At 40.3% G+C, this 14,359-nt stretch overlaps 1 protein-coding gene across 4 annotated transcripts in view; it reads right to left on the bottom strand.

The window, feature by feature from the left end:
• Positions 1–682: 682 nt before the first annotated feature.
• Positions 683–14,359, bottom strand: part of RGSL1 (regulator of G protein signaling like 1) — a 103,449-nt gene continuing 89,772 nt past the window's right edge. For 3 of the 4 annotated variants that reach the window (XM_027610429.2, XM_027610432.2, XM_027610431.2), the window contains 6 exons: positions 14,154–14,283; positions 10,446–10,620; positions 6,558–6,696; positions 6,202–6,326; positions 2,889–2,998; positions 927–1,133 (listed from right to left, as the gene is read on the bottom strand). In XM_027610429.2, coding sequence (XP_027466230.1) covers positions 1,015–1,133; positions 2,889–2,998; positions 6,202–6,326; positions 6,558–6,696; positions 10,446–10,620; positions 14,154–14,283 — 798 coding nt within the window. In that variant the 3' untranslated portion in view covers positions 927–1,014. Of the gene's footprint in view, positions 812–926; positions 1,134–2,888; positions 2,999–6,201; positions 6,327–6,557; positions 6,697–10,445; positions 10,621–14,153; positions 14,284–14,359 lie in introns of those variants that run through there. The other variant, XM_027610430.2, reaches the window with a different exon arrangement.

Raw genomic sequence — 14,359 nt, 5'->3', positions numbered from 1 at the left:
TCAGAACTTAGGGCACAGGCACTCACTGGAGGGTCTCCAGCCCAGGAAGTCCATCCCAGAACAGCTTCCAGGGAAACACCTTCGGGGAAGGAGTTGGGAAATGGAAGGTGAAGCAGTGATGCTCCAGGGACATTAAGGAGACCTGGTTTGAATGCTGCAATACCTTTGGTCTTAGGAGACATTTTATCTGGATGCAAAGGTCATGATGCCGACCCCACAGACCCAGGGAAGTAACATAAGGAGATTAAGCCAGATGAACACAGAATCACAAAACTTTAGGGCTGTTTGGACCCTATGGCTCATGGGCAATATTCCATCGTGGCCTCCCCCATTAAGCAATGAGGGGACATATGCAAATGGGCAGAAGAGGCAAGTTGGCATTTTATGTCCATAAGCAGTAGAGAGAAGCACTATCTCCAACCTGGAAATAGAAGTGAACAATTGGTATAGAAAAAAAAAAGGCTTGTCAGGAGAGACCATGTGGAAACCAAGGCAACTTTAACACTTGGAAGTGGGATTAACTCCTTGAGGCTGAAGATGGAGGGCGAAAAGGATATAACATGGCTCAAATATGGGAGGCTAGGACCAGAGTGTTTATTACAGGGATAAGACGATCAGTAGCAGGCACTTCCAGGAAGCAGGAGGTATGGGTAGAGGTCCCAGTCAAGCCAGCAGGTGCTCTCAGAGGGAGGGGAAAATAACAATTGGGACCTTATGATTGTGTCTTCATAAAGATCCAGACCACATGCAGAGAAGCCAGCAGAGATACAGAGAAGCTTAAGGCACCTGCCTTCAAGGGGCTATAAAAGAACTAGGAAGATACAATTATTCAGATGAGAGCTGTGCACAGAGCCCCAGAAAGGCAGTCAGGAGACCTGCTTCTCATCCCATCTCTGCCACTCACATGCTGTGCGGTTTGAAGCAAATTGCTTCACATTTTGGGGACCTCAGTCTCCTTGTGGTCAATAAGGAGATTGGTCAAACTGGATTAGTGTCACCATCTAAATAGTTAGATCAGCGGGATTCCAACTCCAACTCACAATTTTGGACTGGACTTGTTACTACTTCTCGCTGTTGAGGCCGAAACCACTCAATACCTCTGAGTAAGGTGAATCTTAAGATGGCATGGTCTCCTGGAGAAGAAGGAGAGGGAGTATTAAAATCCCTTATAACACCCAACAAAATAAATGTTTATATGTAAGCAAGGAAGTTCTTGACAATATTCCCTGGAGTATAGGTTGTTAATGATAGACATTATCTAAATCCAAACCTCTGTATTTGAGGTCATGGGTCTGGGGTGGAAAGAGGAGAAGCAAGATGCTCAAGGTTCCTCAGCTCATACACAGTGACTCTTCAGGCCAGGGACCCAAGTGCCCTGACTCCTTAATTTAGGGCATCCTGTTACCCTCTTCCAATTTCAGACACCAGAAAAGATTTGGGGATTTACTCCCCTGGAGCTCAGCAATAGGAAATGAGCCAAAGGTGGAAGCTCTTTGGTTGCCACTAAGTTCTCGCTGTTCTGAGTATCATTTGCCCACCCTGCCTACCCACCTCCCTTTTCTTTCCCTCTTATTATGCCCCCACTTCCACCCCTCCACCCTCACCCCAAATAAGCCCTTGTACCCCCAGGGACACTTTTCCCCACATACTGAAAAGACTGCTGATGTGACATTTTACAAGGCAGAAACAAGGATACTGAGCAACATTCATTGACCATTGGGGCAGCTGCAGCCAGGGAGGTAGAGGATTTATTTCCTACTTAAGTGAGGAACCTCTTAGAGGGGCAGGAACTTAGCTCTACAACCAGCCAGAGCTGCTTCTCCCACTGTTCATGCAAGCTAGGGATAGATTAAGGTTCAAAGGCCTCATTTGTACTCCCCAAAGGGGGTGGGATACTTGTTTGTGAGGAGGCTGGAAGGGGGGCAGGGTTAAGTATCTGTAAAAATGGACATGAGAACTGCATAGGTTTGAGCTAAAACCATGGAATGTTCAGTTCTCTCACAGGACAATTCTCTGGTGTCTTTAAGACTCCTGTCTTATCTCCAAATTTTGTTCTGATGCTGGTACTGTTTTCAGACTCACAGACCTGTTCTCTTTGGTTCTCAGAACCCTCCACTGCAGTGACATCCAGCCTTGCCCTCTCCAGGCACTGCTCTGTGCACCCTCCTCCCTCTCTTTAAAATTTCCTTTTGCTTAAGTGTTGATCTCAGTGCAGATATTAAGAAAGGGATTGAGTTCAACTGCTCTGCTAAGAAAACATATGTCTGTGTATGTTTTCAAACATATCTATTTGCTTGTTTATAAATATATTAATAATATACAACATATGAATAACATACTAAGAATATATTAATAATAAATATGTAAATCTCTCATAATCACACCATACAGAGATAATCCTATTAACACTTTATTTCTGAAATTTTCCCATGCTCTCATAAAAATTATATATATGCGTAAAGATATATATATTTACCACATTAAATCATACCCTACATCCACTTTTTAATTTTCTCACAACACCATAAAACAGATGCTTTTCAAATGGCATGGTTTCTGGAGATAGTTGGAACAGGGGGCTTCTTAAATAGCAGTAAAGCAAGTCACCACCTCCATTTACCCACCACATGGACCATGACCTATATCCTGAGGCTATTGAAGAGGTACCGCTGGGGAGTGTGGTACATGGGTGGGGTACCCTTTTGCTGGTACTGATATCAACAGATAAAACACACTAATGCTTCTCTGAGAGCCAAGTTAATGAGATGCCCCCCACCCCTCCAGGAAATATCCTCTATGAAGTCTTAAGTTGGTCCTTTGGACACTTGCTTTCCCTTCGTGAGTCTCATTTGCTAGAGAATGGGGCTATAGGTCATGGTAGAGCTTACCTCCACTCCAAGGAGAATACTTGTGCATGGGCTTAGGAGAAGTTTGTTTATCCTTGTATGTCTTCCCCCTGTACTGGAAGTAAGAGCGGGTTGCCTTCCAGGAACAAAACCTGTGAGAAGATTGGCCTCTGGTCACATGGAGAAAGCTACCAGCTGAGGAGGCTGGAACACTGAGCACAGGGCAACTGGGTCAAGACCACTCCTCAAAGAGAGTGGAGTGTCCAATAGAGAAGAGGAAAGATTTGGCCTTGGAGTTCTGCCTGTCAGAGGCCCTTCTTCTGAGCCCTCTCTGTGTCCAGGCCTAGCTCCACTGAGGACCCGGTATGGACAGTATGTTGGGATTCCCTTCTGGAACCAGTGAATGGAGTCTGTAAAGAATCTGCTATATCCAGGTCTGAGGAGGAGTCAATCCCTCTGATGCTTGCTTGAGCATCAGACTATGAACTCCCCACTTAACCTCACCTGGTGCAGCCAGAGCTTCTGACTGGTTTCCTCTTAGGTCCCAATCCCTGGTTTCATCCTGTCCCTTACCGAAGGTCGTGACCCTGTCATCACATTCCCAGCAGCCCTTTCCCTGGAGTAGACCCCTGCTCCTCACATGAACTTGCATTCACATACCCACTGCAACCTGAGAACTGTTGCTCCCTGGAATCCCTCACAACACTCTTCATCTCTTCCTCCCTGGCCCCTAATGCCTTGCTGTTCCTCAGCCTACCCTTGCATTGGACCACTTGGAGGTTGGTCTTGGCAAAGATTGGATTTATTTTCTATCCTGCCTTTGCTCTGATAGTCTTAACTGGTACCCTCTTTCCCTTCTCCAAGGGGCATTCTATTTGATCACAGTTGGTTTCTCTAATTCCACTTGCTATAATGGGTCTACCTCCCATCATGGAGCTTCCAGTGTGCCACAATGCATTCTTTATGGTGTTTAAGAAAATAAGAGACCTGGTTTCTAATCCTGGTTTTACCACTTCCAAGTGATCCTAAGTGTCTCTTACCCCCTTTTAACCTCAATTTACTCATCTGTAAAATAGGGATAATAACACTTTGCCTCACCCACCTCATAGGGCTGTTGAGAGGTTCATCTGGGATAACATATGTAGACACAGTTTGTGCAATATAAAACTCTTTATATAGAAGTATATAGGAAAGTAAGTGAAGAACCAGTTGCATAAAGATTAGGGATTCAAAGCCTCCCTGAAGCACTCCTATACTTCCTAAATAGGTATGAGGCAGTGCTGAGCACTGACTCAAGCCAGAAGCAGCATGCATTTCCCAGGGGTTTCTGATCCTCCAGAAGGTTTCAGGACAAATTTCTATTTAATCCTGATTGGTAGAACTAGAATCAAGTCTAGACTTTGTGCTCGATAACAAGTGGTGTTCAAAGGATAAACCAGTTATCTTGAACCTCAATTTTTAATTCTTTCAATCCTGTATTAAATAATTTATTATCGTAGAGATTTCATTTTTTTAAAATGGAACTGAGTTATATTTATTTATTTTTTTCTTCCAAATTTTTATCTAAATTCTAATTAGCTAACTTATAGTGTAATATTGGTTTCAGGAGTAGAATTTAGTGATTCATCACTTACATATACTACCCAGTGCTCATCATAACAAGTGCTCTCCTTAATATCCATCAATTATTTAGCCCATCCCCCACCCGCTTCCTTCCATCAACCCTCAGTTTGTTCTCTATCATTAAGAGTCTCTTAGGGTTTGCCTCCCCTCCCTCCTTCTCTCTTTTTTTTCCCCTTCCCAAACATTCATCTGTTTTATTTCCTAAATTCCACATATGAGCGAAATCACATGGTATTTGTCTTTCTCTGACTGACTTATTTTGCTTAGCATAATACACTCTAGCTCCATCCACGTTGTTGCAAATGACAAGATTTCATTCTTTTTGATGGCTTAGTAATGTTCCATTGCATATATATATACCACATCTTCTTTATCCATTCATTCATTGATGGACACTTGGGCTCTTTCCTAGTTTGGCTGTTGTTGATCATGCTCCTATAAACATCAGGGTGCATGTATCCCTTTGCATCTGTATTTTTGTATCCTTTGGGTAAATACCTAGTAGTTCAATTGCTGGGTTGTCGGGTAGTTCTAGTTATCAAAGAGATTTTAAAATAAAGATTGGAGATTGGTAAGCAACATTTATCCTTCTCTTCTAATAAGGTAACATTTATGCATGTGTGTGTTGGGGCGGAGGGCATCCCCTAAGAGCTGGAATCACATAATAATCTAAATATCCTAATTAGCCCTGTCTTGGAACATTTCAGCTGCTCATCCTCTGGTCACTGTCATACAGGGCACTGTCATTCACTATGTGGAAGGTATAGGCTGGCGCTATAGTGCACTATAAGAGTAAATAACCATCTGGGAGAACCTGGGCCAGCGTCTCAACCCAAACCTTGACAAGCTAGGTTAGAAACCAGGAGCCACAGGTCGCATTTGTCCTGCAGATATTTTGTTTATTTCATTTTTGCTCTTTGGCCTTCATAATTTCCTCACCATGTTTTAGTTTTGAGTTAGTTGCCACATTTGCCACTTTAACATTGGGAGATATGACAGAGAAACCTAAATTTCTGGGGCACCCGGGAGGCTCAGTTGGTTGAGTGATGTACTCTTGGTTTTGGCTCAGGTCATGATCTCATGGGTCATGAGATGGATCCCGGTGTCTGGCTCTGTGCCCAGCGGGGAGTCTGCTTGAAGATTCTCTCCCTCTCCACCTCCCTGCACTCACTCTCTCTCTCTCAAATAAATAAGTCTTTAACAACAAAAGAAATTCCTAAATTTCTAAGCTCCTCTTGAAAATGGAAATATCTAGCAACTGTGCCTCTAATGGTAATTATGGGATTTGGAGATAACAGAGTAAAACTCTTCTGTCTTACTGTCTCACTGAAGCTCCTTAAGCACAAGTACAGTTGTGTTAACCTTGACAGAATTTCTTCCCAGGTAGCTACCTGGTCCATACTCACTTTTAAGTGAGGAACCTATGCCTAAGAAAACTAACATCTTAAAAAAAGAAAAAGAAGAAAATTAACATCCTTTTTCCAAACAAGCACAGGGGAGGTGGGGGTCAGGCACTCTGATCCCCAGTCTTAATTGGCCTTCCATCCTCTGATTCAGTTTCAGCGTGGGAGTGTGAGGGATGGAGTGTATCAAGTAGGATAAGAATACACCATTGTAGTTCCCAACAGACTGGGAACTGCGAAGCAGAGGGCTAGAGGAAGACAGAAAACTCTCTAGAAAGTCAAATGTGTTTTCCTGCCCTCATGGTCCTTGGGCAAGGGGAAATAGTTACCTTTTCCAGAAGTACATAATGACAGGGAAGAGAGACATGATAGTCCCGTGGAAGATGTTCCGATCTAGGTGGCCCTCTGCAATGGCAGCAAGGATGGCATCCTTCTGGGACTCAGAGATGTTCACCTACCCACAGAGTGAGAGCCTGTTACTGGCAGAGGCTCCAGGGAAGGCAGAAAACCTCTCCTGACCCCCAGGACCTATAAGACCACCCCCTCCCCAGAAGGCAGCAGCTTTTCATGCAACTGCTAGGTGAAGGACATATGGTTGACCCAAGACTTAGGAGGTGCTTTCAGAGTTCTTGTGGAAGAAATGCTTCTTGGCAAAAGCCCAGAGAGGAGTGGGAATCCCCCTTACCCTCAGCCTTGGAGGGATTTCAGAATGCAGGTAGAGCTTTAGGATGATGTTAATTTTGGACCTCATTAGGACCACATCATTCTCGTTGTATGCCCGGTTGGCTTGCAGCACCTGAGCTGAACTCACCAAATCATTAAATCTAATGAAAAGAAACGGTAAGTAGGAAATCAGTGAGGAGAAGATAAAAGCAGCAACTAAATAGGGCAGCCAGCCCAGACCCATTTCTGACCTAAAAATGACAGGGTCAATCCTGGGCCAGGTTGCAACTTAATTCATTCAATCATAATGCCTCCATAGGCAAATACAAATTGAGCACATACCACGTGTCAGGTAATATGCTAAGTACTTCTTTAAGTGTATTTCTTTACCATAAACTCCCTTATGCATCCCATCCTGCCTCCATCCTGACCTCTGTACCAGTTTTGCCTCTGAAGACTTTAAGGGCTAAGGGTTATCTTGCTCTTTCTTTCCTCTCCTGTGCTGATGCTCTCACAATTACCACCACTCTTTGAAGCTGCATATTACTTAATTTTTTTATTATAGTAAAATATATGCAATATAAAATTTACCAGTTTAACCATTTTTAAACATACAGTCAGTGGCATTAAGTACATTACTTTGTTGTGCAACCATCAACACAATCCATCTCCAGAACTTTTTTCATCTTCCCCAGCTGAACCTCTATGCCATTAAACAATAACTCTCTATTCTTCCCATATCCCAGCCTCTGGCAACTACCTTCTGTCTCCTAGCAACATATTCTTTTACTAACCATCAAATACCTGTCAGTTATACCTTATCTTGATTTAAGTACGGTTTATTTCTCTCAGGCCTCTTTAAATCTTAACCATTTGAACTTTTCCTAAGAGTAGAATACCAAGATTTTCCCATTATAAGCTTGTTTTGCATATCCACTTATTTATTCCATCAGTGGACATTTAAAAGGGTTTACTCTGTGCCAGGTGCAGTTCCAAGAGCAGGGATTCAGCAGTGAACATGGTAAACAAAGTGCTGCTTTTGTTTTTAGTTGTCTAAATGCACTTCTTGCACCTATCACCCTACTTCTTAACTCTCGTTTGTGTTTTGTCTGCCATCCGGATTGGTTTGCAGGATCTTAGCGAATAGAGAGCATGTCTTTTGTATCTCCAATGTCAAATCCCGTGCCCAAGCAATCAGTAAGCATTTGTGGAACTGACCCTCATTGGGGTGCAGTGGAAGACCTCCTAACCAAATTCCCCTAACTAGTGTGCTGAATGACCAGGTGCTCTTCTGAAAACACACTGACCGATGCCTACGACATGCTCACTATATACACACTGGTTGTGCTTTCTGTAATATACTCTCACATTTTCCCAGTGAGTTGAGGCAGATATATACTGAGAATTAGTCATGTTTCTTCTCAAATATTTTTGTCTGTGGTACTTGTTACTGTAATTGGTAATTTATGAAAATTGATAAAATATGAACATAAAAGGAAAAGGTATTTGTTGTTTCTGTGAAAATAAATTTGAATGTATTGGAATGTTCCAGTAAACGCAAGTTGCTTTTAAAAAAGTTGCTGTTGAGTTAGGTGTGACAAAGCAATTTAAAACCTTGAAAAAACAAGTATAAAAATCCAGAAGGATTAAATTGCCTTTAAATTCTCACTCCACTTTAAAAAGAGAAAGTTTAGAATTAGCAGATAGCATTTTGGGTATAGTTTATGCAAGAAAATTATGTGGATCTCCAATTAGAGGAATGGCTTTGACTTTACATCAAAAGTTTGACAGGTGAGTGAAAGTACATTAGTATGATTTAACATAATAATATCTCTTTAAGTATGGATGTTCCTCACAAAATTAAAAATAGATTTACCATATAATCCCACTGCTGGGTATTACCCAAAGAATATGAAAACACTAATTCAAAGAGATATATGCACCCCTATGTTTATTGTAGCATTACTTATAATGGCCAAATTATGGAAGCAGTACATGTGTCCATTGATAGATTCATGGATAAAGAAAATGTGGTATATTTATACAATAGAATATAACTCAGTCATAAAAAGAATGAAGTCTTGCCATTTTCAACCACATGGATGGAGATAGAGGATATAATGCTAAGTGAAATGTCAGTCAGAGAAAGACAAATACCGTATGATTTCACTCACATTTGGAATTTAAGAAACAAAACAAAGAAAAAAAGAGACAAACCAAGAAACAGACTCTTAACTATAGAGAACAAACTGATGGTTACCAGAGGGGAGGTGGGTGGGGGGTAGGTGAAATAGGTCATTAGAATATACTTATCATGGTGAATACTGAACAATGTATAGAATTGTTTAATCAATATATTCTACACATGAAACTAATATAACACTGTATGTCAACTATACTGGAATTAAAATTTTAAAAACCTAGTCAACCAAAGGCAAGCAAAAACAATAATAATAATGATACACAATGAGTGAAGTAATATAGAGGATTGAATAACCTGTATGTATGTACAGGAGACTTCCAACTTATATCAACTTAAATATCATTTATGCATCTCTATCTTTATTTTTAAATTAGTTTAGAACTTTTAACAGTTCTCAAAAAAAAAAAAAGCCCACCACATTCTAAAATATAGATTCATAAGTCATTCTACTTTAGTACATAAGGTACCTAATGTAGTACCATCATTTCTATGGGGGAAATGTATTCCAAATTTCAAATCAGTATTTCAGGAACATGCCCTTCCTGATAATGGCAAAGATGTTCCCATTGATGAGGACAGAGAAAGAAGTAGAGACTCTTATTTCTTTTAGAGTCACTTGTTTCTATCTGCAAATGTTCAAGAAAATTTTAAGTCAATTCTCCCTTTCAGATGTGCTAGACTCGTGTTCCCAACTGTGCTGCACATCAGAATCACACGAGCAGCTTATTAAAGTACCAGTTCCCAGGCTCTACACTGGAACAGTGAAATCCAAATCTCTGGGACCTTGGCATTGGCAGTATTCACAAGCCCCCAGCGACCCTGATGTGCACCAGTGTTGAGAACCATTGACTAACTTCTTTACCCCAGTATGATTGTTTTGCAAGTTCAGGCCCTGGGCTCACAAATTGGAGAGATTTACACATGAGACACACGTGGTTAAGAATATCTCTAAGTAGAGAGGTGCCTGGGTGGTTCAGTCACTTAAGCACCTGACTCTTGATTTCGGCTCAGGTCATGATCTCAGGGTTGTGAGGCTGAGCCCCGTGTTGGGCTCTACGCTGGGCATGGAGCCTGCTCAGGCTTCTCTTTCTCTCTCTCCTTCTGCCCCTCCCTGCTCAAAGAAATATTTCTAAGTAGAAACCACACTAAACAACAGGTAAGAATAATCTGATCCAGACCAGAAAGATGTTTTGCTCTATATATTTCACCAAAGCTGTAATGGAATGACCTCCAACTTGCTTTTTTCATAAGATGCATGAATAAAGCAAGGAATAAATAAATATATATATATTTTATTCCTATATATTTGTTTAATGTCATGCATACACATATAGACACACACAATTTTTATTATTATAATTCTTTGTTCTAACTAAGGAACTATTGGCCCTATGGTGCTCCATAGAGATCTTCTATCATATTAACAAATAATAAAAAAAAAAAAGTGCTCCACTTTCTGGGTATAAATATCATTTCAATATTTCAATCATTTCAATATTGGCAACTCCATAATACTGAAGAGCTTCTAGGACCTAAAGGGAAGAATGGCAGAAATTGATACAGTGACAGACAGAATTCAGTGAGATTTTCAGTTGGAGATTGCAGCCTGGCAGGGCGGAAATCACTGTGGCACTTATAGGCCACTCCAGACTTTGCTGGATGGTACTAATCAGGGAAAGCCATGATAGGAAGAGATGGGAAACTTACTTCTCCATTTCAGAAAAAAAATACAAATCATTGATTGCAAAGTTGACAATGATAATTCTGTGGCCAAAAATACGGCGCCTCATAAGTATTATATCACCATTCTCAAGGTCTGCATTCCGGACGTTTGTGGCATATGTGGTTGGGCGTCCTGATACATTTGGTGATGTGGAGAAATCTGAGAGAGAAAGAAGAATTAAAATCTAGTTTGATGAAGTCACTCTTAAACTTGAAGCCTTTGACTTGGGCATAACTAAAATGAGGAAAGGAAACTGTGGACCCATCTTTGGGCCTAATCCAAATAGTGATTTCCTACCCTTGGGCTCAACGTTTTACTTTGACTTGAAGGACTGATGAAAAAGCAATCTGCTCAGATGGTATGACCACATACACACCAAAAAAAAAAAAAAAAAAAAAAAAAAAATCAACCGAGTACTGAAAGGTGTTTTCCTGGTGCGTTTCTCATGGAAAATACAATTGTACCGGTATGCTAATCCCTAACATTTCTGCAGAAACTGAATACGCAGATGTGACCTTCAAAATGGAGTCTGTGGTTCTGATGATGCTTATTCTAGGTTTATCAGGGAAGTAATTTAGAAGGAAACTGGGAAAGCAGCACAACAAAAAAGCCAAAACATCAAGAGTAAAGAAGTTTATTGAAATAGAGAGTAGGGCAGTAGAGTAGAAAACAGACAAATGAGTAAAGAAGAAGATAGAAGATTCAAGAAGGTTTGGATTGTGTTTCAGAAAAACAAGACACTTATTTTAGAAAGTTTCTTGACTAGGATATATACAAAGAAACCCATGCATAGGGATTTAGGGCTGCGAAGACAACAGTTTTAGGTTGTATCTGGCAAGTAAACCCTGGTTAATTGCCTGGCTGGGTTTAAGAAAATTGTCTAGTCCAGCTCTAGAATTTACTGTTCTTCCTATAAAATTCATTATTCTGGATATCCGTTCAGGAATCATTGATGTGGGTATGGTGCTTCCTATTGGTGTAAGTGGAATTCCTTTTGGAGAAGTGTTATATGTAAAATGGGAGGGTACTACAACATTGAATAAATAGCTAGCACGTCTTATGCTCCAGACCCTGTGCTAGGTCCTAGGGTTACAGCACCAAATAAAGCAGAGCCTCCTCCTTCCTATCCTAACAATCTCTATCTCTTAGACTTGAGTTCGAAGGGTAAAAAAAAAGTTTGAATAGTAGTGGAAGTTGGTATGATGGTCAGGGATTTTAGGAAAAGAGTGTGCTAAATCCACTCAAGAAATCTAGGAGCAGTGATATACTTGCAAACCAGCTCTGGTAAGGGTGGGGGAGATCTGATTTGTGGTATTTGCTGATTTCTATAATAAATACTTCCACCATAGTTGATTTCAGCTATTGATGGTTCACAAAAAATGTCCTGAACATTTAACAGTTGACTCTCAATTGGGTTAAGATTGTCAGCTTGTATTATTTTTTTTAAAAGCAAGACCCAGTTCTATGCTAGCTTTAGCATAGAATTTAAGGAACACTTTAATGAAGGGCAGAAATAGGTTATAAGTAGAGGAACTGAAAAAGATACCACATGCTAACACTAATAAAAAGAAAGCTGGATTGATTATCTTAATCTACAAGGTAGATTTCAGAGAAAAGAATATTACCAACGATAAAGTATTTTTTGTAATGATAAATGGGTCAATTGATTGAAGGACATAACAATCCCAGAAAAGTCTAAATGACAGTGAAAGAAAACAGACCACTGGCAGGTAGATCTCCCACTGAGCTACAGAAGCACTCTTCTTGGGCTGTCTCATACAAAGCTAAGGATGTGGGAAGCTGAAGTAGGGTGAAATTAGACTTTCTACTATTCTGGGGCATAAGGGTTTGAACTAATTTTATTTAAAAGAGGAAACAAAAGAGCTAGAACTATTCAAAAATCCTAAATGTTTGTGAAGCAGTTCCTAAAACATACATACAAAAACTTTTGCAAATTAGAAAATATCATAATATTAAAATTAAAATTCCAATAGAAAAATGGACAAAGGACATAAACAATTCAGAAAGGAATATGAATGACCAGCAAATAAAGGTACTCAATTGCTAAAGAAATATACATACGAATGGCACATTAGTTTTCATTTACCAGACTGTCAGTTTTTAAGAAATGCTTAATACCCCAGGTTGATGACAATGTGGCATTTACTTATACTGTTGGTAAGAATTTAATTAGTGTAATGTTTTTAAAGCGCTGAACTTTAACTATTTTTTTAAAAGAATTTATTTATTTGACAGAGAGAGAGAGACACAGCGAGAGAGGGAACACAAGCAGGGGGAGTGGGAGAGAGAGAAGCAGGCTTCCCGCTGAGCAGGGAGCCCGATGCGGGGCTCGATCCCAGGACCCTGGGATCATGACCTGAGCCGAAGGCAGACACTTAACGACTGAGCCACCCAGGTGCCCCTGAATTTTAACTATTTTTAACCATTTACCCATTTCTCCCATTTTAGGGAATTAATCTCATAGAAATACATGATTGCAAAATATGTACGTTTTGCAGCATTATTTGTTATACTGACAATTGAAACAACTCAAAAGTCATCAAGAGAGATGAAGGTGATAGGCATTGAGGAGGGCACTTGATGTTATGAGCACTGGATGTTATATGCAACTGATGAATCACTAAACTCTACCTCTGAAACTAATAATACACTATGTTAATTAATTGAATTTAAATTAAAAAAAACTCAAAAAAATAAGAGAGATGAGATTTGTCATTATCAATTCCTCCAGTATTATCTCAGGCACTTTTGTCATCTCATTAATCTTACTTAATTAATCAAAATCATTAATCTCCGGTCCAACTGGCCTGATTGCCGTTCCTGCAATGTGCCATGCTCTTTCTTATTTTAGGATTCTATGCAGACCTAGAAATTGCTCCCCACCTATTTTGCCTGTCTAACTTGCTCATTCCAGAAGACAAATTTGTCATTTTCTAGAAGTCTTCCCTGATCCTCCTCCTTGACTAACTAGGGTCTCCCTACAATTACCATTGGGATTACTCACCACATAATAATAGCAATAACATTGGCTAACCCTTTTATAGTAATGGGTAAAGATGCTTTGCATGTATTAACTCACTCAATCCCCACAACAATCTATGAGATAAGCACCATTATTATTACATTCTGCAGATGAAAAAACTGAGGCACAGAATCTCTTTCACAAGGTCCTTCAGTTAGAAAATGGCATAGTCAAACCCAGGATATTTGGCTCCAAAATCTGTGGCTCTTACTTTCTGTCTTGCCCTCAAAATGTAAGTGCCATGAAGACCTATCCTATACTGCATGTTTACTACTGTATCCCCAGCACCTGGCAAAGTTCCTGCCATATAGTGGATTCTCAAAAAGTGTGTTGAATGAATGAATGAACTAACAAATGAAGTAGTTGAATAAATCTATACTATGGACAACAGTTTAGTGAAATGTAAGATCTTGCTGCACTGTAGACTAGTCATTTTTCACCCTTGCTGGCTCTGTCAGCAGAAGCCACTGGACTCACATTCTCTCTAAGCAGGCCTGAGCATGGCTTTGCACCCAGGAACTAGAGTTCTTGCTAGACCCCAGGTTAACACAGGTATGATGCAAAGCAACAGCTCTGCAGCTTCTTACCTGCGCTAACCCCTGTGTCTGAAATGTCAATAGGAAAGACAGTAAATAGAGAAGCGACTTACTTTCCTTGTTATTTTGTAGTTCTAGGTGAAGATATTCTTCAAATTCCTGGCGCTTCCTGGGATCAGACACAAATCTGCGGTACTTGCAAAAGCTCTTAATAAAGCAAATCATTTTCATCCAGCCTCTTCCCTAGGGAAAGAGAGACGGGTATGCCATAATCATTAGTATAGCTGATGTTCCCTAGAAGTCTACTATGTGCCAGAAA

This window comes from Zalophus californianus, chromosome 10, assembly GCF_009762305.2.
Source record: "Zalophus californianus isolate mZalCal1 chromosome 10, mZalCal1.pri.v2, whole genome shotgun sequence".
Taxonomy (NCBI): domain Eukaryota; kingdom Metazoa; phylum Chordata; class Mammalia; order Carnivora; family Otariidae; genus Zalophus; species Zalophus californianus.
Note: the sequence above shows the minus strand (reverse complement) of the source record. Positions and strands in the feature narration are given on the sequence as shown.